This window comes from Bactrocera neohumeralis, chromosome 2 (genome assembly GCF_024586455.1).
Source record: "Bactrocera neohumeralis isolate Rockhampton chromosome 2, APGP_CSIRO_Bneo_wtdbg2-racon-allhic-juicebox.fasta_v2, whole genome shotgun sequence".
NCBI lineage: Eukaryota > Metazoa > Arthropoda > Insecta > Diptera > Tephritidae > Bactrocera > Bactrocera neohumeralis.
This window is the reverse complement of record NC_065919.1, coordinates 5451260-5475673: the sequence shown is the minus strand read 5'-3', so window position 1 is coordinate 5475673 and position 24414 is coordinate 5451260. Positions and strand designations below refer to the sequence as shown.

Sequence of the window (24414 nt, the reverse complement as noted above, 5' to 3'; positions counted from 1 at the left end):
TTATTGGTTACTATAGCATTATACATTATAGAAAAAATAATATTTTTTATCGACATGTTTATTTTCATTCGAGTTTATATATATCTCTAAATAACGAAATTTATCAGCTGATTAGATCCGTTCGTTTTCAATTTAGTTTTTGTGACTGTCATCTTTTAAATGCATATTCGGCTTTCTCTGGTTCTGACTGTATTAAAGTACTGAAAATCTGTATTACTGATAACACTGTATGGATTAAATGAGGCTATTCAATGACGTCCAGTGATAATCAAAAAGATTGTTTAGCTTGCCGTTTAATAAGTGGTTTCGGACTAATTGCCATGGGAGCATATATTTTCTCACAATCTAAAAATCGTAAAAAAATTGAAATGAATACAATGCGATTGATTTCGGGAAGTAAGTTAATAGAAACAAAATAATAGTTTATTCTTGAGACCTTATTCAAATTTTTACTCCCATTTTACAGGTGTGGTGTCCCTAGGTTTGGCCAGACTATCAAACGCAAGCTTTTTGAAATCAAACAGCTCCGAGGCCTAAATGTCACAATAGTTTTAAGTGCTATGGGTTTAGAATTTCTTCTTTCCAGTATACAATCTTTATTAATCAATATTTATATTAAAAAATAAACCTAATTTATAAAGTTCCTTACTTACGTTTAACAAAAAGATGGGTGTACGTATTTGTGTATGCTGAACATATACTAATAAACACTTTTAGTAATGTTGCCTAACATTTCTACACTTTATAATAAAAAAAATCGTTGTTAAAATACAATTTTATTATTCGTCACCACTATCTTCTTCCGCATCGGAATTTCCTGGTGCTTTGTCGGTATTTTCGTCGTCATCTTCATCCCAATGCTTAATTTTTTTATTTGTCATAAAATCTTCTCGAAGTACACTCCACTCCGACTTTCGCTTATTTTGTGTAGTGGACGGCATATGATCTTCATCATCACTGCTATCAACGTTCTTCATATTCTCACTTTTTACAGGATTGTCAACAGCTTCCGACATCGCGCGATTGCCACTCATAAGAACATCTAAGAATTTTCTTTTGTTTATATTGTTTAAAACTGCATCTTTTCGACTATCTAATGGGCCTGCGGCATCCAATTGTTGTTGGATGTCTTTTTGCTGTATTCGAACTGCATTAAATAACTGGACAACACCTCTAGTTGCAACTTTTCGCAATGTGCGTTCCCGTTCTATATCTTTCCAGGAAGGTTTTACACGCAATTCTAGCGGCACATTCTTACGATGTTTTATTTGCTCATCAATTTCTTCTTTTATGGGTTTCACATCAGTTTCGTCTTCACCTTCAACTTCAAAACCATAATGCAAAGTTTTTGATTTCAACTTATCAACCGGTTTTAGTTTTCTGGCACGGGATAATACCAATGTTTTTTTAGTTTTCGGCTTAGACGTGCTTAGTACTTTGGCTATACAATCAGCCCAGCCGATATTTCCTTCTGCATCATTCTCGGCATCTTCCCCACTAGAATTTTCAACTTCGGAATCGTCTGGAACTTGTTCTTTAGGTAGAGCTAGTTTTAAAATAAAATGTTTGATAAAATGTGTTTGTATTCATATACAGTTTGATCTTACATTTCGATATATTTCGTTTCTTTATGTTGGATAAAGCCATTTTCTATTCTTAAATTCTGCACGTTGTTTAGTTTATTTACAACTGTCAAATCAATTACAATTACAGCAAATGTCAGAAAGTCGAATTTTTTTGCATATATCGATATTTTTACCAGCATCGATATTTAACCCAAGTTAAGTAAGTGAACAAGAAAAATATAAATACTCGAATTTTGACTAGTTTCTTTTAAAACTTCTGATTCGTTAAAACATTTCATTTTTTGCTGAAATTAGTTTTGCAAGAAAATTATATATTTAATCAAATGTGTTCGATAGAAAAATAATAAGTACAAAATAGTGGGTATTTACTAGGTTAAAAGCTATCGATATTTTGACAGTTTTCAATTGCACAAAATAACTTTTCTAAAACATTTCTGAGCTAATTAAAATATGTTAAAGCTAAAATTAGAAGCTCTAGAACATCCAGCACCTGGTAGTGTTGATGTTAATGGTAGGTCCAATTTAACTTTAAAGTGTGCATATATTCATGATTTTATTTTATAGATCGAAAGGTGTTTGCAAGCACCATACTCTGGTTGGAAGACCAAAAAATACGCCAATATAAAATTGAAGATCGCGAGGATCTTCGGAAGGTCGACGAGCTTGAGATATGGGAGCAAGCGTATGAAAATTACAAATATGACCTTAGTATGCCACAATTTGTTACACCATTGGAAGAAATTACTTGGCTCCTTGGCTATGCCATTCGTTTGGAATTCCTGGATGCTCCTGAGAGTTACAAGGATATCAACTCGATTGAAGTTAGTAAGCAGCAGAACAAATCAATAGCCCCTAGCATAAAAGCTGAAAATTTCTTTGACAATATGGACTGTAAGTTTCTACGTTTATACAGAGTACTTATTTGATGAAATATTGGATTTTATTTTAATTGCAGTTAACCATAAAGATTTCATTGCGGGTGTTCGCGCATTGGCAACTAAACTGAAAATACCACAACATCCGAACCATCTTACTCTATTAGAAGCAATTGCACGTGTAGTACATGAACGACTTTCACCTTCCGCTAAGAATCGACAGGCTATATCTGGGACTCCTTTCCCCTTTGAAAAAGGCAATGATGTAGTCTCCGATGACTCTGCACTAGATTATCCAGTACGCATTTTGCGCCTATTACAAATACAAAGTTTACGTGAGTTACAAACAAAAATCAATGAAACAATTGTTGCTGTCCAGGATTTGACTGCGAATCCCAAAACAGATACTAAACTCGGAAAAGTAGGGCGATAAAAATTTAATATATTTCTATGGAAATTAACTCGGAGTTAGAAAATATTAATTAACTTCCAAATATCTTCAAATTAAGTTTATTTTTAATATATATTTTAAACTTCTCATCACCTTATTTTACTTTCTAAATGATTGCAATTAATATATTTAAAAGTGTGCACTACATATCTTAACGTAGGTATGTGTGTACACTATGCTCTGATCATATAAATGTATATTGTTCACTTAATCAATAGACTATGTGTTTGGCTGGGTGAATATATTTGAAGGGGGTTAGCAGCGTATATTGCAGCAATTGGCAAATTCCACACCATTGTTTCTACAGGTATTTCGGCAGGAGCTTTAAGCTCACCCTCTATTGGATTGGGTTTACCAAAGTCCATCATTGTACTTGTGACAAATTCAAAATGTAAACGCCATCGTAGCTCGACAAAATCAGTACGGAATGAGGGTGTTACATGTAATGGTATAGGGATAATCACAGAAGTCTTCAACATAGCATAGCACATTTGATGAATGGTTGCCAATGTGTTAATCTTTCCTATAGGTTCCTCGTCGGCAATATTTCGTGCGCTCCCAGATGTCTTCGATTTATGTAAATTATCTACTGCTGTTCCACTAGCAATACTTGCCAAGTCCAGGGAATTTACAGAGGATGCATCATTGAACTCATTATTTGCCTGATCGGCATTACTTTGAAGTGATATTTCTTGTGCCTGCAGTTTCACTGAAAATTGAACACAACGTACTTTGCAATTGCTAAAGTCAAGACTACCCACTATATCTTCACCAATTTTGTACGACGGTTTAAACAAGCAAAACCGACCAACGAATCCACGCTTGTTAGATATGCGATAATATTTAGGCGCTCGGCGGGCAGTTACATTCTACATAAATAACAAACTTTTATAGAATTTACAGTAGTTATGAATATTTTTATAATACCTTAAGGTGATGCCATGAAATTTCCAACTCGGATATTTCTCTTTTTTCAAGGAAGGGATTAGTAGGCGCTAGCTCGTCATTTGTTTCTTCAGTGCAATGCATCTCATCAGGCCGAGCAATTATAGGTATAGGTAATACCCGTATAGGCACACTAAGCATTTGCACTTTAGATTTAACTCTTTGTGTGGCTATTGTAATCCTGTAAAAGTATTTAATGTCGTGACCCCGATATGTAGGCGGACCATTACGAGGTAAAATTTCATTGAAAAAATCTAAATAAAAAATTAAATTGAATTTAATTATATCTTGGTTTAATTTGTACAAGTTCATATATTTACTTACAGATTTTCGTTTCACTTGGCAATAATTTTAAATCGCAAAATAATATCTTTGGCTTAGTGGCAATTAATATATCACCATTAGCTTGTGCCCCTGCATCTAAAGCTGTTTTACCAACTAGTTCTGCTAACTCATTTATTTTGTCTCCTAAAGTGATGTTATAGTTGGTTTTTCGATAGCAATGGAGTTGCGCGGAGGCCCAAGCCAAGTTCTCCTCTCTATAAATTTTGTACTAGATGTAAATAATTGAAATATTTTCACCAAAGCTCTTATAAATACCTGTTGCCATTGCCACGATGGCCAAATTCGATCAGACATTCTACCCGCTCTCCTGAAGCATATATTGCAGAATCTGCTCGTACAAATTTTGCTTTAATCTCTATCATATTTTTTGGTTTTGCTATTTATACATTTATTTAAGAATCTTTACTTTTTATAGCGCAAATGAGCAGAAATAACTTAACAGCTGACTGTCAACAATGATTGTAGCTCGATCTCTCTATTTGTAGATATAATAATTTAACGTTAAACTCCATTTAAAAATTAAGGAGTGACAATTCCAGCACTATTAAATTGGTAAACATTTCATATAGGTATGTATATCGCGGTCCTATTAGATCTGTTCCTAAGGAGCACATACTTATTGGAAAGATTGTCTTATTGGTTAGATAAATATATTTTTAACAATGCAACTCTTTCGAGGTTCAAAACATTTTCTGGTACGCTCTTTTTCTTATTTGAATTCGTCTTAATTATCACAGATAATAAATTATTTACATTTATTATTTTTTATTATTAATTTACATATATTAAAAATAATTATTACAGCATCCATTTTCCCCATATTCGTTTTATTTATAACATATTTTGACTCTGGCAACGTTGTCTGATGTGACAGTAGAAATTTTGCATTTTTTGATTGAAGCGAAGACGACGAACAAGTGGAGTAGAAGGATTTCGGAATTTGAATACTTGTGCTCTTTAAATATAAAGTGTTTAATTAATTAATTGCAAAAGTTTGAAGGCATAATATAAATTGTAAGTTTTATTATAAACATAAGTCTCTTCAATTAATAGCATACGAAAAAGATAATTGTGCAAGAACAATAGGGTCTTTCTCAAGTCGGCAAATTTCATTTTTTCATTCACATTGTCCCGACTTTTTCTGCGACCAGCAATGGCGGTGCTGGCGTGGAAAGTGCCAAAAGAAAAAAAAAGAAACAAGAAAAAGAAATTTGCTGCCTACGTTGCATTTTTGGTGTCAGGCAACAATAGAATTAAATGTTTTAGGTTCTAAATGTGAAATTATTAATATTTGTTGAGGTATGCATTACTCATAACTGATACTTTGATTGAATTGCGATAAATATGCAAAGACCTTGATGTGCATTGCATTATATTGGCTCATTTCTGTTTTTACCAAAAAATATTGTGAAAATTTGCAATGCTAATTAACTAATTCTAAGTAATAAGAGATCACACAATATATTTGACATAATTATTTACGCAGAAATCATAAAAATTCATTATTATATTTTCTTAAGAAGTTTGTAGCGAAAGGTGCAAAAATATGAATGATATTTTTAGTCATTACCTTGAAGAAACTTTTAGTAAAATAATGGTCGGTTTAATTAGGGATTGGAATGCATCACTCCTTTGCAAAAGTGCTACATATTTTATATAGGCAAGTGATCAGAAAAATTTATAAAATCCGTTGAATTTAGAAGGGCGTGGTCGATAGACAGCTAAATGTATTAAAAACCAACATGAATTTGGACCTTTTCAAAGCGACCTAAGAAATATCCACTTACCTTTTTTTAGTATTTGTGACCTATGATTAACTGCATTGATGTAAATTTTATGAGCGATCGGGACAGAAAATCTTGTCATTCTAGGTTTTTTGCTCAGCATTAAAATAAGGTGAAGCAGTGAGAGAAAAAGTGGTTAGATGGCTTAAAAACTTCAAAATAAGAGTACTGTAGTTTAATGCAATTTTGACTGACATTTTGGGTTCACATATGTACCTTAATTTTTGGTATTACTAATGTCTCGGATTCATTAATTAGCAGATTATTAACATAATTCCCTTGTTTGCCAAAATAAAAGGAAAACGTGCGATGCATTTCTCTGCCAAAATTGTGTGCCCATCCATCTACGTATTTACTTTTTTTTATCTACTTCATTACATTCGTATACTAGAAATTACATTCTAATTTGTTTGCTCAAATATTCACATATTCACACACTCATTTTATTTGAGTTTTATGACTTTAAAAACTGACCTGATATATTCCAATTAGAATAAGAAGAATTTACCGTACATATCGTGTCTTATTACTTACAATATTACAACAAAAACAAAGTTGGTTGGAGCGTTGACGTGCCGAGTAGTAATTATACATATTCAGCACTGATCGGAAAAAGTAAAGTTAGTTATTGATGGTGTAACAAACTCATCTGAAAAAAGTGAATTGAAGTCTGTAGTCAATAGGTTGCGAGTTTATATTAATAAGATAATACAAAATATATTTGTTTATAATTACTATATGTGACCTGGTCTACGGAAAGGGGGCTTAGGTGTCAAAAAATCAATTTTCACTTTTTAGTTGATTCGGATGGAAGATGAGAGAGATGAGATTTAACAGCTGTTTCCCAGAAAACTAGTTTTCGCACGTTAGCTCCCTTTTCGTAGACCAGGTCACATAAGTATGTATATTGATATCTTTTTTGTTATGAATCAAGACCAATCCAGTATATGACAATTGGTGTATTGTGTTGAGGTGCATATAGGATTGAAATTCCTATAGAGAATACATACATATGTATATATATGTATGTATATACATTGTATATAAAATTATAATTCGTATTTAAAAAAAAAAACGCTGTCTAAGAAGACGGCCTTCCAAAATATTTTTTTACTAATAGAGTTCCTCTTATCCCTTCTGTCCAATTTACTATAATGTTTTTTTAATGCCTTAATGTCTGTCATATTTGTATTAAGTGAACTTGCCACTTGCGCCATGAAATGTGTCAACTAAGCGTTTAAAATACAGCAACTAGAAAGTGAGAATTTTAATGTGCATACATACAAGGAGCGTTCCAAAGTAAACAGGATTTTGTGAATATAGCGCCCCTAGTGGCGTCATCTATATGTGGACTGGTGCGTTAGAATCTGCTATCTTTATCTATTTTATAGTGAGAATTTCATGACATTTCATGGATTGGAAGTGAAGTTATTGCGTTTTAAGTGTGAGTATGTTTGTGTTATCGGTGCGAAAATGAGCTTCGAACAAAGAGCCAACATTAAATTTTGTTTTAAAATTGATAAAACTTTTACCGTAACGTTTCATTTGATGAAACAATTTTATGGCGATTATTGGGCTTACGAAAGGTGTGCGCACGGTTAGTTCCGCACAAATTGACTGACGACCAAAAAGTGCTCTTATCGATCGACGCTTGTGACCGATTATTTGACCAAAATTTACATTTTAACCATTAATCACTCCCCGTATTCACCTGATATGGCTCCGTGCGACTTCTTTATTTTCGGAAAAATGCATTGCCATGAAAAGAAAGCGTTATGCTGGCGTAGAGCCCATTCAAAAGGCTTGCACCGGCATACTGGCGACCATACGGGCCAACGAGCAAAAACACTCGTTCGACATGCTTTTGGACCGTGCAAAAAGCTGTATTGCAGCAAAAGGAGACTATTTTGAATAAAATATATAAATTGATTTTACCGAAAAAACCATTTGTTCTGTTCTTGTTACCAATCCGTCTTGAAATTCAAAGTAAGTTTTTTATATTAATATAAAGTTTCAACTTTTTTAATTTATATTACTTGATATAACCATGAAAATATAGAAATTTTTGTTCCATTTACATAAATTGTTCTAAATTTTTGGGCATTTTCCGTAATAAGTATCAAGCCGTGTTTAAGACGGCGTTCCCCAATCAAACTCTTCCGGTTAATGACCCCTATCGGCTTTTACACAATGCTACAAAATAGGTATGTACATGTACGTATACATATTTGTTTTTTTCGTTTTTTCTCGTTGATTTTTCATTTCGCTTTATCGTTGTTTATATTACTTTATATGCGACAGCAATAGTAACATTTAAATGTACATTAATATGTACGAGTACAATCTACCGGCCGGCAAACAGTCGAATAAACGATCACTTTCCCCTCCTTCTCCTTCTTTTTTGTTCAACCCAAATCCAATTCATTAGACCGAGTCGCCCATCCGGCCTACTAATATAAGCACGATTACTGTTAAAGCGTGCAAATTTAGGTACATGCACACATATATAATGTATGCATGTGCATATGTATGTGTATACGTTTGAGACGTAAGCTTTAATCGGCGATATTTTTAATGCCGGATCTTCAAAACCTTGCATATTAGTTGGAATATACTTACGATACCATGCAAAATAGGTGAACTTGTGCATATGGATTGTATATACATTTTTCAATAAAAATATTAACATGTAAAAAGAAATAATTTAATACACCACTATGCGATTAAAGAGAAATTAAATTTATAATTATATCAAAATTCTTTTCGGAATCCCAACATTCGGGCAGTCTAATTTTGCAGTCTACCCAGTTAAGGCTACAGCTATTTAGTTTTATTTAAAGTTAAAAATCCTCCACGGCGGCAGTAGTTTTAAAGGAGATATTATAATATGCATATCGTCACCTGAAATGCAAAATAACGTAACATCACTTTTCGTAGGTTTACAGGAGAAGCAAAAAACCGTATAAAAAGAAAACCACTTGAGATATTGAAACAAAATTTTCAAATCTGAATTAACATGAACCTATAAGTATATTTTAGAAAAAAATAATGAAAAAATTAAGCAAATTTTATAGTAGGTGTCTTACGTTATTTTGAATTTTCATTTCTGAAACAAAATTAAAAATTTGAATATTAATACTTTTTTTTTAATTTTAAATAAAAACAGTTGCAAGTTTTTCATATTTCATGTTATTTTTATTATTAATATGTACATAAGTACCAGAAAAAATTTTAATATTTCAAGCTAAAAAATGTGGATAATGTTTAATTATTACTTATTAAATAACTAATTATTCAAAAGGTATATTATCATAAAAGTAATAACAGTCTACTGGAATTAAAGCTTCTAGGTCCTGCAGATGTTGCCATTTCTTCTTAGTTATTGTTAAACTTTGCAATAGAATAGGCTGCTGAATTCCTAAAAAAGCACGGGTCTGATTACTTGGATCATGGAGTCGCTAAAACGAACTCTGGCGGCTCCTTCTCTACCCATATTCCGAGGGAGTTGTGGGTGGGAAGAAGCCGTTGGAGAAAAGTTACAGTGAGCTTCTTCATGGATGGGTCAAAGGTGGAGGAGGTCTACTGTCAGGAGCTCTCTATCAACTCCAGTTTCTCCAACTTCCTAAGTATTACAGTGTCTTCCAGGCCGAGATTGGAGCCATTAAGGTAGCAGTAGATTTACTACTCCGGAGTGCACCCTGCTTCAGAGGAGTGACCATCGACTCAGATAGCAGAGCGGCGATTCCAGCCTTGAACTCATTAACAATGAGAGAATTCAGAGCTGATCGAAGACCTAACCTCGCTATCAATAGCATCGAGTGCCATGAGCTAGCAAGAAGAGTCTTACCAGACGCCATCTGCAGAAGCTGTATGGAAAAAGATTAGGTGGAAACAACTCAACACTTCCTTCTTGGCTGTCTTGAGTTAGGGAGGTCAGGACTTAATCACTTGGTGGCGCATACCTTCAGACATCCCACCGAACTGGCGGGAAGCGTTTTGTTAATTTATAAGTTCGAACACAGGAGTTATTCTTTTCTATGGCCTCACAAAGGACTACATATGCACATATATGTATATAGTAGTCCACGTTCGATCAACGATGTAGCCTAAATTTACAAAAGCACATTGAACTTAATCACTAAAAATAAACATAAACAATAAATGAAGGCTAACTTCGATATAAAACAAAAAAACACTCTGTTATATTTACATACTTTAGTGATGATACGTTATTTTGTTTAACGAAATCAAGCACTTGATGATACGTTTTTTTGAATTTTTAATATAGCTTGGGTATTTTTGATCGCAGAAGCTTAAAATTTGCGGCACATATGTAATATGATGTGGTGAATCGTAATCAGTAAAAAACTCAATTTTGAATTTTTTGATGATACGTTATTTTGCATTTCAGGTGACGATATGTATATATTTATATTGTAAACATATAAAATATGTATGTATGTATGTATGTATGTGTATTACATCTGAGGGAAAGATAAAATATACTTGATACAAATTATGTCTCCTTACTTCGTAAAAGTTCCTCCAATTTTAAATTTATCATATGATCAAAAAAGTTTTAGCGTCTTAAGTTTAAAATTAATTCTAATGAAAATTTTAACCCTTTGAACAACTTAAATGAATTGGTAACCTGAGCAAGGAAATAAATATTTTTATTTTTCCCCTATTCATTTCCATACGTATGTATAAGGTTTGTTAAATATCTAGCTTTGGTATTTTTGGAAGAGTTCAATCATGGCTTTATGTCTTTCTGTATATAGTTATGTATGTACGTGTGCTTCACACACACGTTTTTATAGCTACAAAAGTGCAAAGGCGTCACTACAAGAGTTAAGCATTTCCGAAACCAGCCTCGCGTAATCTATCATGATTCAAACTAATTTCTCAGAAAGGAAAAATGAAACAGAAAATGTTAAGCTGGTTTAGCGAAAGAATAGTAAAATAATTTCAAATTCTGTGATCATTTGAATGGTTTGTGAACTGACTCATCAAAAGATATCAATTTTAAATTAAACTGCTGATGCAAACCGGCTCTAAGAACTTGGAAGAACCCACTGGAGGCAAGTGTTGTCAGTAATATTTTGACGAAACAGATGGTTGACGCAATCTCCAAATGCATATGTATGTACATGTGGGAAGGCATATTTTAGTAGATCCACTCTTGTATACCTATTTGCGCAAATGTACTTACATTGGATATGTAAATAAATACGGATGGTACTGAATGTGATTTGTATTTTCAATGAGTTTTCCGTCCTCATCGGGTTTTGTATAAACAGTAACCATAGACTTCTCTTCTATTTAAATGCTTACAAAAGTCAGTTGATATAACTTATGAATTTTGGTATATACATATGTATGTATAGGTATGTATGTACATGTCAAATGAAACCAGATGATGATGAAAGTAGAATATAAATTAAAATTCTTGTGTGTTTGGTTGCCAATGCTCATTTGGAATAAAGTCAAGTTTTAACAAATAATCTTTTCCGATAAAGCTGGGTAATAAAATAATAAATAAATAGGTATTTGCTTAGTTGTTTTTACATTCTTAATACCGTGCCTAATATATGAAATAATTTATATCTACTGGAGAATCATTTTACAAAATTACACTATTATTTTTTCGTTTTCAAATTGATTTTACCGAAAATAATTTGTGAAACTTAAACCGTTGTATTTACTTGACAAGAATTAATTTTACAAAGGTGAGTATGTGTATTATCTGCAGAATCAAATCAATTGAAAAATAAGATACATTTGCAATTATTATGGTCAAGAAATGAATGTGAATACAAAAAAGTACCGTAAACGATAACTTTTTGGAGGTGAAAAATATTTGTTCTGCATACGATTGCCAACATTATTTTATGACATATGTCAATCATGTACAACAAAAAATATATATGTATGTATAAATTATTTACCAAGATTACCAATTGGTACAATAAATCGAAATTACTCTTTTTGTATGTACTCTGTATATGTACATATATATATATATGTATGTACTTTCATGCGAAAAGCTTGACTAAACAGAGCAAATGTTAAGATAAGGGAAGAATTGTACCCGAAAGGAACCTTGGACGTCGATCCGTAAAGAAGGTTGTTGTCTATATACATGTGTATACTATATAGTATATAGTATATGCATATATGTATGTACATAGGTATACGATATATGCGTATTATATACATATGTACATATATTCTGTGTAAACCGTGCCTAATATATGTGAATCATTTTACAAAATTACACTATTATTTTTCGTTTTCAAATTGGAAAATAATTTTGAAACCAATTGGCTATCATCTATATACAGTCTGTACGCATTGAAGCAAAAAACATATTTAGCTTTTAGTTGCCAAATTTTGCCATTGTAGATAATCGTATTGCTTGTTTTAATTTCGAAAGTACACGTCATATCGAAATGTCCATGTCTTCAACTACTTATCACAGGTTTTTGGCATTGAATTCTTTGTTCATATGTACATACTAAATATTTGTAAAATATATTATTTTCGCCTTAAAAGCGAATATTTCATTGTAGCAGGTGAGTAAATGGCTGTATTAAAGCTCTATTGAGCGTGAAAATGTCATTTCATTGATAAGAATTTCGTTTACTTCTGCATGTGCATTTAGTGATAAGCATTTCTGGGAATTGCATTTCTATATTAATCGAATATTTTTCCATCGCGCCTCCAATTAAGTTGTTTTTCTGAGGCGAATGAAATAAAACTTCATAAGTTTACGTATATATTTATACAAGTATATATTAATATATGGGTAGATAAGAAGTAACTTCACTTCGAATTCGAAAAGTCGAAATATAGCAAATATAGCCGGGCAAAAAGTCGACGAAAGCGAGTAATCAGCATCAAAACTACGTTTTCAGACGGAAATGCACAGCCACCGTAAAGTAGACCCCGAAGCCTTGTTGCACATGTAGTTCAAGGAATAACCATGAATTTGGTAGAACAATATTTAGAATACCCGCTATTAAAATTTTCAAAGGAAAACTTATGACGGGAATTCTCTAATTCTTTGGTGTTTATAAAATACCTGTATCTTTTACGGCCAATTTTTTGTTTTACGCACAAAACATTCCTTAATTATTTATATTTCTTGTTTTAAATATATTCGAACCAAATCCTTTGCGGCTAAAAGAAACTCTTACAAATATACAAAAAAAACTTTATAATAGCAAAGTACGCTCGGAATTCAGCGCTAAATTTCGCATTTCTCTGCGGTACCTAAAATCGATCAACGCTGATCGAAATCCGCTTTGGAATTGGCTTAGATGTGAGCGTTCACTCTGCAGGCAAGCTAATCCTAATCGCACAGAGTTTTGTTGAATAATATTATTTTATTTCTCTTATAATCTTATTTATTTTTATTTTACTTATTTTGATATTCTTAAATAAATATATAATAATTATGACGCATATTTTGGTAATTTCTGTTTCTATCTGCTATTTTTGCGCAGGTTCATTTGATAAAATTATGCAATGATGGACTTTCACTTATTGGTTGTAATTACCTGCATCTTCCTCGCCTCTCTCTGCTCGCTTCTCTTCATTAATAGCATTTTCCGTCGTAAAACATTCGAAGATATCGTTGCCGAAAAGAAGGCGTTCACTGACAAAATCTACGCCCAGAGCAAAGTGGCTGCAAGGAAACCAAAAAAACAACAAACAACAAAGAAGGATCTGAAGCGTGAGAAAAAAAAATTACAACGTGAACAGCAAAAAGACAACACCGAGCAAGAGGATTCCGATGCCCAATCCGAACCAACATCTGTAGATGATGAGCCGCAGGGTTTGTCCAAATCTCATGTTGAATTCGATCCAGATCCAGAAGTGATTGTTGGTGCCACTCCAGAAGCCGTGCGACGCGCCAGTATCATTGAGCGTGAAAAAGAAAATTCAAAACAGAAATCAAAGAAGGAGAAGAAGAGCAAGACTTCGGGAATTTTGGTGAATAAGAATGAACCAGTTGTGGTGCGTGAGAATTTGGTTATTGAAGAACAAGCAAATTCTTTCGAAACGAAACAACCTAAAGATACAGTTGAGTTAAAGAAACACGATAAGAAGGATAATAACAAAAAAGAAAAGAATGGTAAAAAGGATAAAAATGTAGCAGTGGAAAAGCCAATTTTGCCCGCTAGTGAACAGCAGCAACCACCAGTAGCCGAACCTGTTATACAACCGCAAGTTGCAAAGGAGCTTAAACAGCAGGATGAGAAAGTACGTCAAGGCTCACCAAAGGCACATGTTGCTAATAATGCCAGTGGAAACAATAAAACAAAACAACAAAATAAGAAGCAGAACAAAGAGACTGCTGCTACCAAAGATCTTGTACTTGCACTCGATAAACTTTCTGATTCAGATACTATTGGCGTTTCATTACTCATGAATCTCTTCCGTCGCGCCGAGCTTAATCGTTCCGAGATACAAATACTTATCGATTATTTGTTGAATAAGCAACAGGATACGCCTGCAACTCATTCGGAATGGTCTGATGATATATGCCAGAAATTAAAACGCCAATTGGAAGAGAAGGAGAAAGCGTTAGCCGAAGAACAAGAAGCATCGATAGGTATTCAAGCAAAATTGCGTGATTTACGTACAGAAATTAATGCAGAACGTGCCCAATTGAATGCTACTGTCAAAAATTACGTTGAAGCGATTAATTCCAAAGACCAACAGATTGCTTTACTCACTCAGGACATGCAAGCACTCAACGACAAGTTCGCGCAGGAGCGTAAACAATTCCAAGCCAAACTTTTAATTGAAAAACAAAATGGTTCCCAAGACTTGTTCGCACAATTGCAACGCTTACAATGTGAATCGACGCACAAGGATAAGTGTATTAACGATCTGACCTGCTTGGTTAACGCCTGTAATCAGGCGAACGAAGAGTTAAAACAACAAATAAGTCTCCTCGAACAGCAACGTGAAGAGCTCGAACAAATCTCGAATAACCGAATTGTAGAACTCGAAAAATCGAAAACACTTGAAATCGAAAACGCTGAACGCCAGTTGGAAGTACATAACTTACAAAATGCACACGAATCAATCAAAGCTGATTTGACGCAGGTCCGGCAAGATCTTGAGGCACGAAACACGGCTTTGGCGGAGAAGCAGAATCAGCTCGAAGCCTTGCAAGCTAAAAATAACGAGTTGCTACAACAACTGGCCGGCATAAACAATCATGCTGCGGAACAATCTGGTTTGCAGGCAACATACGATGTACTCAAGTTACAATTGGCTGAGAAAGAGCAACAATTGGCCGAATTTAATACTAAGCATGCCTCATTATTAAAACAATTCAGCGGTTTAGAAGCGCAAACACAACTTAATGCACAAACACATAATGATTTACAGAAGTTGGTTCAGTCACTCCAGCAAGACATCGGTAGTAAGCACCAGCAACTGCAACAGGTCGAGCAGACTGTGGACAAACTGAACCTACGTGAAAAGGAGTTACTACAACAGCTCCAAGAACAAAAAGAAAAGAACGATGTAAGTTACAATATATGATAAGTCCAGATAATTTATAAGTGCACAAGTCCAATTCTACATAATTCGTAATTCTACAAAAAGTAGCTCACCCAGCTATTATTTCTCCCCTAATTACTAATAAAACATTATTATTAGGTTCAAATCGTTGCGAACTCTCTCACATATTTTTGAAAATGATTCGTATAAAATCCGATTATATAATAACCATTGAATTATCACGGCTTGATGCCCACATTTCAAAAGAAATCAAAAACGAATCGCTAAATTGAATAAACATTATTAATACGGTATTATGGATCTAAGCGTTCATAGTAATTTAGCGAAATTTGTTCAAATCATTCTTAAGACTTAAAATAACTTCCAGTTTTAATTTTATTATTCACGTAGTTCTAAATGCATACTACACAGTTTCATAAATAATTTCGGTTTTCCACATTTGTTCTTTTATTCTTGTACTAATATGTTTCCATATTTCGCTTTAGGATTTGCGTAAGAAAAACTGGAAGTTGGTTGAAGCTTTACAAAGTTGTGAAACAACAGCTAGACAAAGTAAAGCGTCTAAGAGCGCAAATGCAAGCTTAGTTGTAAGTGCATGTTTTAATCCAAAACTTTTATAAAAAATATTTGAACAATATTTTATTTAACCCCAGAAGCTTAATTATAATGTTTCTTGTCTAAATCTTTAATCGTTTAATTTTTATTTTCAGCAACAGCAGCAGCTTTTCGCAGCTTCGCAAAAACAATCTTCCGCCACAGCCAATTCCCCAACCGTTTCCGCAAATGACGAGAAACATGTGCGTGAAATATTCCAGCGTCTCTATCCAGAAGCAGTTAAAGCTTGTGCCAGCACCGCGCTTAGTGTATCCTTTGAGCAGTGGGTGGAACAGGTTTTGGCCTCACAAATAAAATTAGCTGCAGTCAATAAAGCGGCTAGCAGCAGTAGTAACAAATCAACACAATCTAATACCAACAGCAGCAACAGTAATCACACCTCTTCAAGCCACACAAACAACAACTCACATAATGATAACTTAATCAATAGCAATAATCGTATTAGTAGCAACAGTAGTGGTGATGGTGGAAGCAGCGGTAATGGCAACGATGTGGATGCAGTTGAACTGCGTCTGCAAAATACTCAACTGCGCGCCAAGGTGGATGAGTTAACTAAGCTCGTTAAGAAGACTGTAAGTCAAAAAATCTTTGTGTTTTAAGTTTTACTCCCGATATTTCAGTTGAGGCTTCAATTATCTATTATAAAATCAAGCTTCATGGAAATATTGCTTCACCAAATTCCAGTTTGCTAGGTGTATATGTATACATAGTGTTGTTATATAATACGAAGAGAAATGTTCGAAGATGAATTTAAAATCATTGGTAGAGATATTAATTTCTATAATTTATATAATCAAATTTTATCGTTTAAACTGAAATCATATATAAAATTATCCATTAGAATGATAACCTTAGCAGCGAATTTGCAACTGAAGTTAACTTGTTCTTGTTTCTAAAACATTTTGCAAACTACTACTTTAGATATAGATAATTATTAACCAAATTTTGTATCTTTTTGAAAATAATAACTTTCTTTGAATTGATTTACAGAGCAACACATTGTCAGCTCTTGAAGGGCATGCACTGCAAGAGCACGAGAAATGGCAAAGCATTTTATTAGCAAAGGATGAGGAAATTTCTAGATTGCAGCACTCAAATGGAGCGCAGGTGAGTTATTTAATTATTTATGATATATTGTATAATTATATATATTATTGAGTTATCGAAATAAAAGAAAACGACTAAATTTAATTATTTACAGGACATTTAATGTCGCATCATTGGAGTTCGTTTAGCGTTAGAAAAATGCAATTAAGATGTAATGCCTTCCAAATCCAAAATGAGTAAACAATATATGATACAACAGCCAACTACTTACATAGAAAAGCGGCCAGTAACCATAGAAGTGGATTATAATGAGTGGCATAATACAATATGCCAAATGCAAGCATATTTCTTACAGAAGCTTACAAAAGTGAAACTATTAGAAAATACTTGCATATTATCAGCAAACAAGAATGTTCGTACGTAAGCATTAATTTGCACAATAAGCGATGAAATAGTAGCTAATAACAAACAGCAGCAACATGAATCATTCTAAAATTATGTTACAGTACAGTAGGAGATAAAAAGTAAAAGATATTAAAAACATAAAGTTAAATTAAAAAACAAACCAATTATGCGTGAATAAATGTAAAACAAAAAATAGCAACAAAAAATATAGAGTTTAGTATAAGCCTAAAACTGTGCAATGTTTGATGATTGAAAGCGGAAGCAACAAAAGTAGAATATATAAAGATTAAAGCAAATTAAAACAGCCAATTACACTGAATTGCTAATATAAAATGGGTAAAGCTAGTAATTATGAAATGCAAGCATTATATAAAAAAAATAGCAAGCTAGCAAAGCCGATAATAGGATGGAAGTAGGAAAGAAAAAGAAAAATCTATTAATGCGCTGCATAGCTGAATAGCATTATGCTGTTTGTGTTCCACAAAAAGTCTTTGCATTTATACATACAAATACATGAATACATAAATACATACACATAACCAAATAATGTTAATTTATACGTCACAAAAGATCGTGAATAAAGATATAATGAACTGTAAACATTACAATAGTACATGAAAATAGTTTATTACAAGCAATTGTGCAAATTTCATTGGAATTCGAAAAATGCATTCTAAATTTTCACACATTTGAATTTATAAGCAACAACAATACTACACAACTACACAAGTTTAAATGACTTAAAGTTGTCAGTACATTTATAATGCTCATGTGGCAATACCTTGTATGTGAAAAAATCATAATTTTTGTTAAAGAAAACGAGTTTTCTCTTGTGTATCCGTAGTTACAGTTTTAATGCTGTACAATTTAGTAAAAATGTATAAATATGAGAATGAGTTAATAAAAATATTTACATTACGTATAATTCTTAATAACAAATTCTATTCCATGTGTGTCACTATTAATTTTTAATATCAAAATCCAACTTGACCTTAGCGCCAAACAATTTAATTGTATCATAATTCAAATTGATATTGAAGTATCGAATACAATGCAATACATAAGAAAATAATAGAATCTCTCTCTTGTTTTGGAAATGTCGGTTCGAGAAAACAATGCGCAGATCGAGAAAATAAAGCTGATGTTGGCTTAACCATAGTTACGGTTCAAGTAAACTAACTAAAGTAATTAACCATTATAAAGCAAAGTAACTTTCTTCTTTGTTGCAGCTAATATAAAGATTGAAAGATATGACTTTTCTACTAATATTACAATATTTTTGATTTCGAATGTTTTCCTAAAATACAAGTAACTTTTAGTTAAAATGATACAAACACATTTTAAATTACATCATTTAAATAAATTTGTTTTTATTATTCCATATTTATTACAATTTTTTCTCCCATGCATTCATTGAGTGCTTTTCCATTCTCTTTTTCTTTTTGCGCAAATAACAATTACAATAAGCAATTTTTCTGAATACATTAAGGATAAGAAGATGTGTTGTTTAGATAATTCTTACATATACATATATACATAATCTTTCTTTTGCATGCAAAGTAAACTGATATTAAAAATTTTGGAAAACTTATATTTCTATTCGCCAAATTATAAGAAGTTTTAACAATGGCAATGCATACTTGGAATAATTACAATGCAAATATTTTAAATGTATACTTTATTTGAACTGACTATTTTATCTTGCCGAACTAAAGAAATTATTTGCATTGTTGAGTAAATACGAAAACACTAGACAACAAAAAACTAGTTTTGCAAAGATATTACAGGCTTCAACGACTGACCGATAAATGAACAAATGAACAAGAAACGCGCATAATAAGGCTTATGCAAGCGTATCCTTAGCAACAGCAACATTTACTTAAGCATACATAAATGAAATGAATCTATTTTTATATAAAATACTTAAAGAAAGCGGATACATTTAAGCTGAGCGTACGAGTATTACAAATACAAACTAAAGAAACTATATGTGGGATACTTTCTCTAATATAAGCAGTAATAATATGAACAAAAATCATTACGAATATGTGTAAATGAAAATTAAATGAAATAGGAGTACGAACAGCTTGTTTCTGTAGTCACAAATTGAAAGGACTAATGCTGACTTGAGCTTCAAATGAGTAACTGCTAAAAATGAATTATCCTTTTCCGCTGTTATTTCATTAATTGATATTTTAAGCTTCATAATTCGAATGACTGAAGTCATAAAATTTTAATTTATATCTATGCCAAGCATTTTACTTTATTCTGATTTTCTGTTAAATGTTTGAGAAAATACTATTTACATATTCCCATGTAATATTTTTTAAAAAGGGTATATTAATTTTACAGACATATCTGTTTCAAGCAGCTTCAGCATTCCGTTTTTTATTTATTCATAATCAAACACAAAAGGGACAAGTAAAGATAACAAACTGCTACTTTACAAACAATAATATTGCTTGTCTCGATTTAAAAGCATAATTAACTATACACATTACATAACTATTTGATTAAAATCACATTTATTTTTATTACAAAATAATTGGCAATTATAACCAAAAGAATACATATGAAATGCAAAAAAAGCGTTCGCCACAACAAAAAAAAAATATTAATAATAATAAAAACTAAAAAATATCGATATTAAATAAAGGAGTAATATGTATGCAAACACAATGTAGGTAAACAGAGAATGTTAAAACTGAAAATAAATCAACCGATATAATTTCGATTAGAAAAGTGAAGCGGTTTAAGTATTATATTGCTGCTTTCTTTGAATGGGTTTAGTGAAAAAAATAAATGAGAAATGCAAGTTATTTAGGCAGTATTACCAGCGTTAACAAATAACCATGTTTTTGCACGCGATTGGATGGATCAGTGTTGGATTATATTTAAACATAAAGTAATGGTTAAATTTTTCTTGATGGCAGATAAAGTAATAAGAAAATTGTAGGAGTACAGTTTGAGGAATTTATGGAAGAATGATATATTATGATAAACAAAAATAAACATATTTAAATTATAACGAATAAATCGACTTTCATTTTAATGTGGCTAATTTTAAAAGAACTGCATACCCTAGTATTTGCCGCAGCATTTTGGGTGTGTGGCCACAGGTATTTTCTTCTGCTGCCACGTTTTTTCGACCGAAAGTGAAATTTTGAAAAAAAAATTCTGGAATCAGAATATCAGTGCCATTTCTGATTTTCGTAAAGGCGATAGAAATTCGTTGTGCCGCAGAATTTAAAAACAACAAAGAAGTCTTCATGTCAATACATGATAGTACATGGGCGACTTATTAAAGTTGTACAATCGCTTGCTGTTCAATTTTTATTTAATTATGTAAACTAACATGTGATATACACCCGCTTTATCCTCTATTAGCCAAACACGTAGTTTTGACAAACCGAAGACTAAGGGCGGCGTTCTTGCAATCTATCTTTTAATCGCTATATGAGGTGCTAGATTACATTTTCAATTATGTTTTACTCGTTAGCACGTATATTTTGAAAAATATTTATTATTTCTCTGTTCTTATATTTATAAATAGTATATATGTAAATGAAGAAGCATTTGTAGTTTACAGATGTGTGGCCTACATAAACGAAGCATATAATATAAACTAAACCTTGATTTTAATCTCTACGCTATATATATATGTATATTGAGCTTTAATTTTTCTCTTTAATCGTAGTTGGTACCGCTAAATTTTGTATCGGTATAACCATATTAAATGGATACTGTAGTAGTTCAGCGCAAGATGGACGCTTTTTGGGATTATGTTGTAAGCAATTTTTTGCCATCTGAAAGAGATAAAAGCAATAAATAATTTGTATATATATTTTTAACATTTTGGGGAATAAATTCAATAAGATAATAACAACTATATTATTTCGAAATTGTTTTAAATAATAACAATCTTCGACCCGCAACTATTGTTTTGCCAAAAACATTTTACATGTAACACTACCAAAAAAAGAACAAAAAGTTATTATAAATTCAACTAATTATAAGTACTAAACTTTAATTTCTTTTAATTTTTACGAAAACATATTGCTTACGTGTACAAGCATTGCTGGATAATATAAAGGAATTGTAGGATATTCGATGTTTGTGGTAGGACTTGTAATAGCATTTATTTTGGCATAGATATTTTTGATATGCGAGAATGGAGTGCGCTTATAAAGTAATAAGTATAGTATGCATCCAAGCGACCAAACATCGGATTTAGTTGATATCTGAAAACAAGAAAGATGGTTTAATAAGCTGATGTCGCTATATTGCCAGCAACCTTTATTTTTGGTTGATTACTGCGCATCGGGCTAGATCCCGTTGATGTGTCGGTAAGAGCTTCGGGACTAATATAATTAAATGTTCCGGCTTGAGAAAATTTGATTATACTCGTTGAGTCCAGTGCAATATTGCTGGCAATACCAAAATCTATTAATTTCAAACGACCATTTATCATTAAAAAATTAGCTGGCTTCAAGTCAGAATGTATGACGCCTGTACGATGGTAAATATATGAAAAATATCTTAATTTTTATATTATATTGCATCTCACCATTTTGGTGAATGTAATTAACCGCTTGCAAAATTTGATACCAAAAATTCATAAGTACATATAGTGGCAGATTTGTAGTATATGTCTGTAAAATTTTATGCAGATCCGAGTCTCCCTTTTCCATGACGAGAAAGAGTCGTGACTCATTGCGCAATAGTTGGCTGTTGCAAAAAAAAGTAAAAATTTGTCTATGAATTAGTGGGTTTGTTGTTTTTATCTGTACTCACTATTCATAGAGTGCTACCACACAGATGTTTCCTTGAAGTTTTGCCAATAATTTTGTTTCATTTAAATAGCCTTCAACAACAACTGGATCACCGCGCAAATCAACAACCTAAAAACAATATTAAGATGAATAACTGTGCAGCTTTTTTTAATTGTTAAATTACCTTTAATGCACATTCAGTACCATCCGAATTTCTTTTTGCCAAATAAACGGAACTGGAGCCTCCACAACCGATTTTTTTAATGATTGTATAATCCGAATTATTAATGTGCAAATTATCCTCTTTTTCTTTCGATGCTGAACTCTTCATGTTATGTGGTTTCTTTCTATCTGGTTCCTCCAGTTTATCTGATTTTGAAAAAACATTCTCCAGTGACTTCTTTGATTTAACAATTAACTCTTGCTTAACTAATTCATTTTTGTCAGTATTCTGTTGTATATTTTCTGTAGTTTTGGGAGTAGTTTCAGCACCATTTATGGAATCACAAAGGGATAAAGTAATACTATCATTAGGTAAACACACGACGGGTGCGCGCGTTATAGCCATTGGCGTTTGAAATAGAACCTTCTGAGAGCGAAACTCATTTGCAATTGCCGTACGCTCTTTTTGAGACTGCGTCGAACACAAGCCTCGTGGCCTCCGCTGAACTGAGAATGATCGAATTTGTGGTGTGGCGAATTGCGAATCAGCAATACCGTCATTTGTAGTTGCTATTGCAGGAATCAGTGCTGTGTTGTTATTTTGCCGAAGTGGTGTTTCTAAATCTGCATACTTGGCATTTTTCTGTGGCGTAGGATCAGAATTAAAACGTTGCAAAACAGCTCCAGAACAGTTTTCATTACTTTTGCGGCCAATATCTCCGGTATGGTTATCGTTTGCCACTTTGTCTTCCTGTATACTTTGCAGAGGGCACGAAGTGATTGCTCGGCTTAAATGTGGCTTTCTTGCGGTACTGGCGGCATTTGGTTGTATAGTTTCTACCACCGCTGTTAATAAATCTTCACTTTTATTTATATTTTCTTTGCCTTCAGTGCTTATTGCCAATTTATTAAAATCTGTAAGAAATGACAGATTGCCAACAGCACGCTTTTTCTTTACGCCTGATGGCGGGCCAGGTGTTTTAAGTACAGAGTTATCGGCAGGACTCATGATAAAGGAATCATTTAATATAGCACAATTAAGATTATCAGTTTTGGGGTTTTCTTCTTCTTCGGACTCATCTGAATCGAGGGTGGGTAATTCTGAGCAACGCTTGGGGCTAAATATGATAGATTAAAATATAAAATAATAAATTTTTCTTATTACTCACAACATTCGCATGTTGCTAAAAGCTCCAAATACTTTTGGGGGTGCTTCTATCACTGCTAAATGATTATTCGATCCACTTTTTTGAAGTTCATCCCCATTTTTAGGCCTAATAAAAGATTTTAATTAATTTTCATATTAAAATTTTGCAAATATTCTCAATACTCCTGATTAACATCTTCTTCGTCAGAGTCCGGTTCTAAAGCAGGTAAATCTTTTACTCTACGTGGATAGTGGAAAGACATTAAACTGTCGTAAAAATATTAAAATCGCAAATAAATAACAATCCAACCAAAATAACACAATTTAAAGAATCAAAATCAAAATTAAAGGAATGACAGTTGATAATGCTTACAGAGACGTCTGCCTGAAAAATTCATACAGTTTGACAGTCTCTGGAATTATCTTAGCAGAACAGAGAACGTCTATCCAGAGAACATAAAAACATATATGCCAAAGAATGATCTTTCGAATGATAATAAACATTCCCCATTAAATTTGAAGTTTCTGTGTTTTTCTTTAAAAAAAGTATTGAACCTATGAATAATTGTATTTTTCAATTCTGTATGATAAAGTGCTGAACACATAGAGCGCCACACGACATGGCAGCACGACAGTGAACAGTAAATGGCGTCGTGAATCCTTCTGCATGAACGTTTGTAAGAAGGCAGCGACATAACAATGGCCGGCATGTACACAAGACAACACAGCTGTCCATT

General features: G+C 32.6%; 6 protein-coding genes across 8 annotated transcripts; 3 read left to right on the top strand and 3 right to left on the bottom strand.

Moving 5' to 3' along the window:
* Positions 1-37: 37 nt before the first annotated feature.
* On the top strand, positions 38-732 carry LOC126750902 (uncharacterized). The gene is made up of 2 exons (XM_050460684.1): positions 38-396; positions 467-732. The coding sequence occupies exons 1-2, from the start codon at positions 252-254 to the stop codon at positions 535-537; spliced, it is 216 nt and encodes a 71-aa protein (XP_050316641.1). The 5' UTR covers positions 38-251; the 3' UTR covers positions 538-732.
* On the bottom strand, positions 388-1721 carry LOC126750898 (RRP15-like protein). Its single transcript, XM_050460681.1, has 2 exons — positions 1608-1721; positions 388-1546 (listed from the first exon to the last, which is right to left on the bottom strand). The coding sequence occupies exons 1-2, from the start codon at positions 1645-1647 to the stop codon at positions 780-782; spliced, it is 807 nt and encodes a 268-aa protein (XP_050316638.1). The 5' UTR covers positions 1648-1721; the 3' UTR covers positions 388-779.
* Positions 1722-1891: 170 nt separating this feature from the next.
* Positions 1892-3129, top strand: LOC126750900 (RNA transcription, translation and transport factor protein). Its single transcript, XM_050460682.1, has 3 exons — positions 1892-2097; positions 2151-2477; positions 2542-3129. Exons 1-3 carry the CDS (start codon positions 2037-2039, stop codon positions 2892-2894), a joined length of 741 nt encoding a protein of 246 aa, XP_050316639.1. The 5' UTR covers positions 1892-2036; the 3' UTR covers positions 2895-3129.
* On the bottom strand, positions 2956-4911 carry LOC126750897 (RAB6A-GEF complex partner protein 2). The gene is made up of 4 exons (XM_050460680.1): positions 4458-4911; positions 4182-4396; positions 3840-4111; positions 2956-3781 (listed from the first exon to the last, which is right to left on the bottom strand). Exons 1-4 carry the CDS (start codon positions 4562-4564, stop codon positions 3116-3118), a joined length of 1260 nt encoding a protein of 419 aa, XP_050316637.1. The 5' UTR covers positions 4565-4911; the 3' UTR covers positions 2956-3115.
* A 171-nt stretch (positions 4912-5082) lies between these two features.
* LOC126750894 (nucleoprotein TPR) lies at positions 5083-18204 on the top strand. 3 transcript variants are annotated; one of them, XM_050460675.1, is made up of 6 exons: positions 5083-5216; positions 13495-15532; positions 16015-16116; positions 16240-16716; positions 17135-17251; positions 17346-18204. In XM_050460675.1, exons 2-6 carry the CDS (start codon positions 13517-13519, stop codon positions 17352-17354), a joined length of 2721 nt encoding a protein of 906 aa, XP_050316632.1. In that variant the 5' UTR covers positions 5083-5216; positions 13495-13516; the 3' UTR covers positions 17355-18204. The 3 variants fall into 3 exon arrangements, with proteins under 3 accessions (XP_050316632.1, XP_050316634.1, XP_050316633.1); XM_050460676.1 differs by lacking the exon at positions 5083-5216 and adding an exon at positions 5416-5501; XM_050460677.1 differs by lacking the exon at positions 16015-16116 and having other exon boundaries at positions 5084-5216.
* A 3022-nt stretch (positions 18205-21226) lies between these two features.
* Positions 21227-23998, bottom strand: LOC126750895 (dual specificity protein kinase TTK). Its single transcript, XM_050460678.1, has 8 exons — positions 23861-23998; positions 23700-23804; positions 22553-23648; positions 22391-22497; positions 22164-22324; positions 21891-22105; positions 21661-21837; positions 21227-21402 (listed from the first exon to the last, which is right to left on the bottom strand). Exons 1-8 carry the CDS (start codon positions 23938-23940, stop codon positions 21271-21273), a joined length of 2073 nt encoding a protein of 690 aa, XP_050316635.1. The 5' UTR covers positions 23941-23998; the 3' UTR covers positions 21227-21270.
* Positions 23999-24414: the final 416 nt, after the last annotated feature.

Excerpts from the sequence above, each read along its gene's own strand:
- LOC126750902 (XM_050460684.1), top strand. The coding sequence starts at position 252 with ATGACGTCCAGTGATAATCAAAAAGATTGTTTAGCTTGCCGTTTAATA. Across the intron at positions 397-466 it reads AATGCGATTGATTTCGGGAA|GTGTGGTGTCCCTAGGTTTG; the intron begins GTAAGTTAATAG and ends CCCATTTTACAG.
- LOC126750898 (XM_050460681.1), bottom strand. The coding sequence starts at position 1,647 with ATGGCTTTATCCAACATAAAGAAACGAAATATATCGAAAT. Across the intron at positions 1,547-1,607 it reads GAAACGAAATATATCGAAAT|CTCTACCTAAAGAACAAGTT; the intron begins GTAAGATCAAAC and ends TTTTAAAACTAG.
- LOC126750900 (XM_050460682.1), top strand. The coding sequence starts at position 2,037 with ATGTTAAAGCTAAAATTAGAAGCTCTAGAACATCCAGCACCTGGTAGT. Across the intron at positions 2,098-2,150 it reads TGGTAGTGTTGATGTTAATG|ATCGAAAGGTGTTTGCAAGC; the intron begins GTAGGTCCAATT and ends TTTATTTTATAG. Across the intron at positions 2,478-2,541 it reads TTTCTTTGACAATATGGACT|TTAACCATAAAGATTTCATT; the intron begins GTAAGTTTCTAC and ends TTTTAATTGCAG.
- LOC126750897 (XM_050460680.1), bottom strand. The coding sequence starts at position 4,564 with ATGATAGAGATTAAAGCAAAATTTGTACGAGCAGATTCTGCAATATAT. Across the intron at positions 4,397-4,457 it reads CATCGTGGCAATGGCAACAG|AGAGGAGAACTTGGCTTGGG; the intron begins GTATTTATAAGA and ends CAAAATTTATAG. Across the intron at positions 3,782-3,839 it reads TTTCATGGCATCACCTTAAG|AATGTAACTGCCCGCCGAGC; the intron begins GTATTATAAAAA and ends TTATTTATGTAG.
- LOC126750894 (XM_050460675.1), top strand. The coding sequence starts at position 13,517 with ATGATGGACTTTCACTTATTGGTTGTAATTACCTGCATCTTCCTCGCC. Across the intron at positions 15,533-16,014 it reads AACAAAAAGAAAAGAACGAT|GATTTGCGTAAGAAAAACTG; the intron begins GTAAGTTACAAT and ends ATTTCGCTTTAG. Across the intron at positions 16,717-17,134 it reads CTAAGCTCGTTAAGAAGACT|AGCAACACATTGTCAGCTCT; the intron begins GTAAGTCAAAAA and ends ATTGATTTACAG.
- LOC126750895 (XM_050460678.1), bottom strand. The coding sequence starts at position 23,940 with ATGTCTTTCCACTATCCACGTAGAGTAAAAGATTTACCTGCTTTAGAA. Across the intron at positions 23,805-23,860 it reads GAAGAAGATGTTAATCAGGA|GCCTAAAAATGGGGATGAAC; the intron begins GTATTGAGAATA and ends ATCTTTTATTAG. Across the intron at positions 23,649-23,699 it reads TTTAGCAACATGCGAATGTT|CCCCAAGCGTTGCTCAGAAT; the intron begins GTGAGTAATAAG and ends TATCATATTTAG.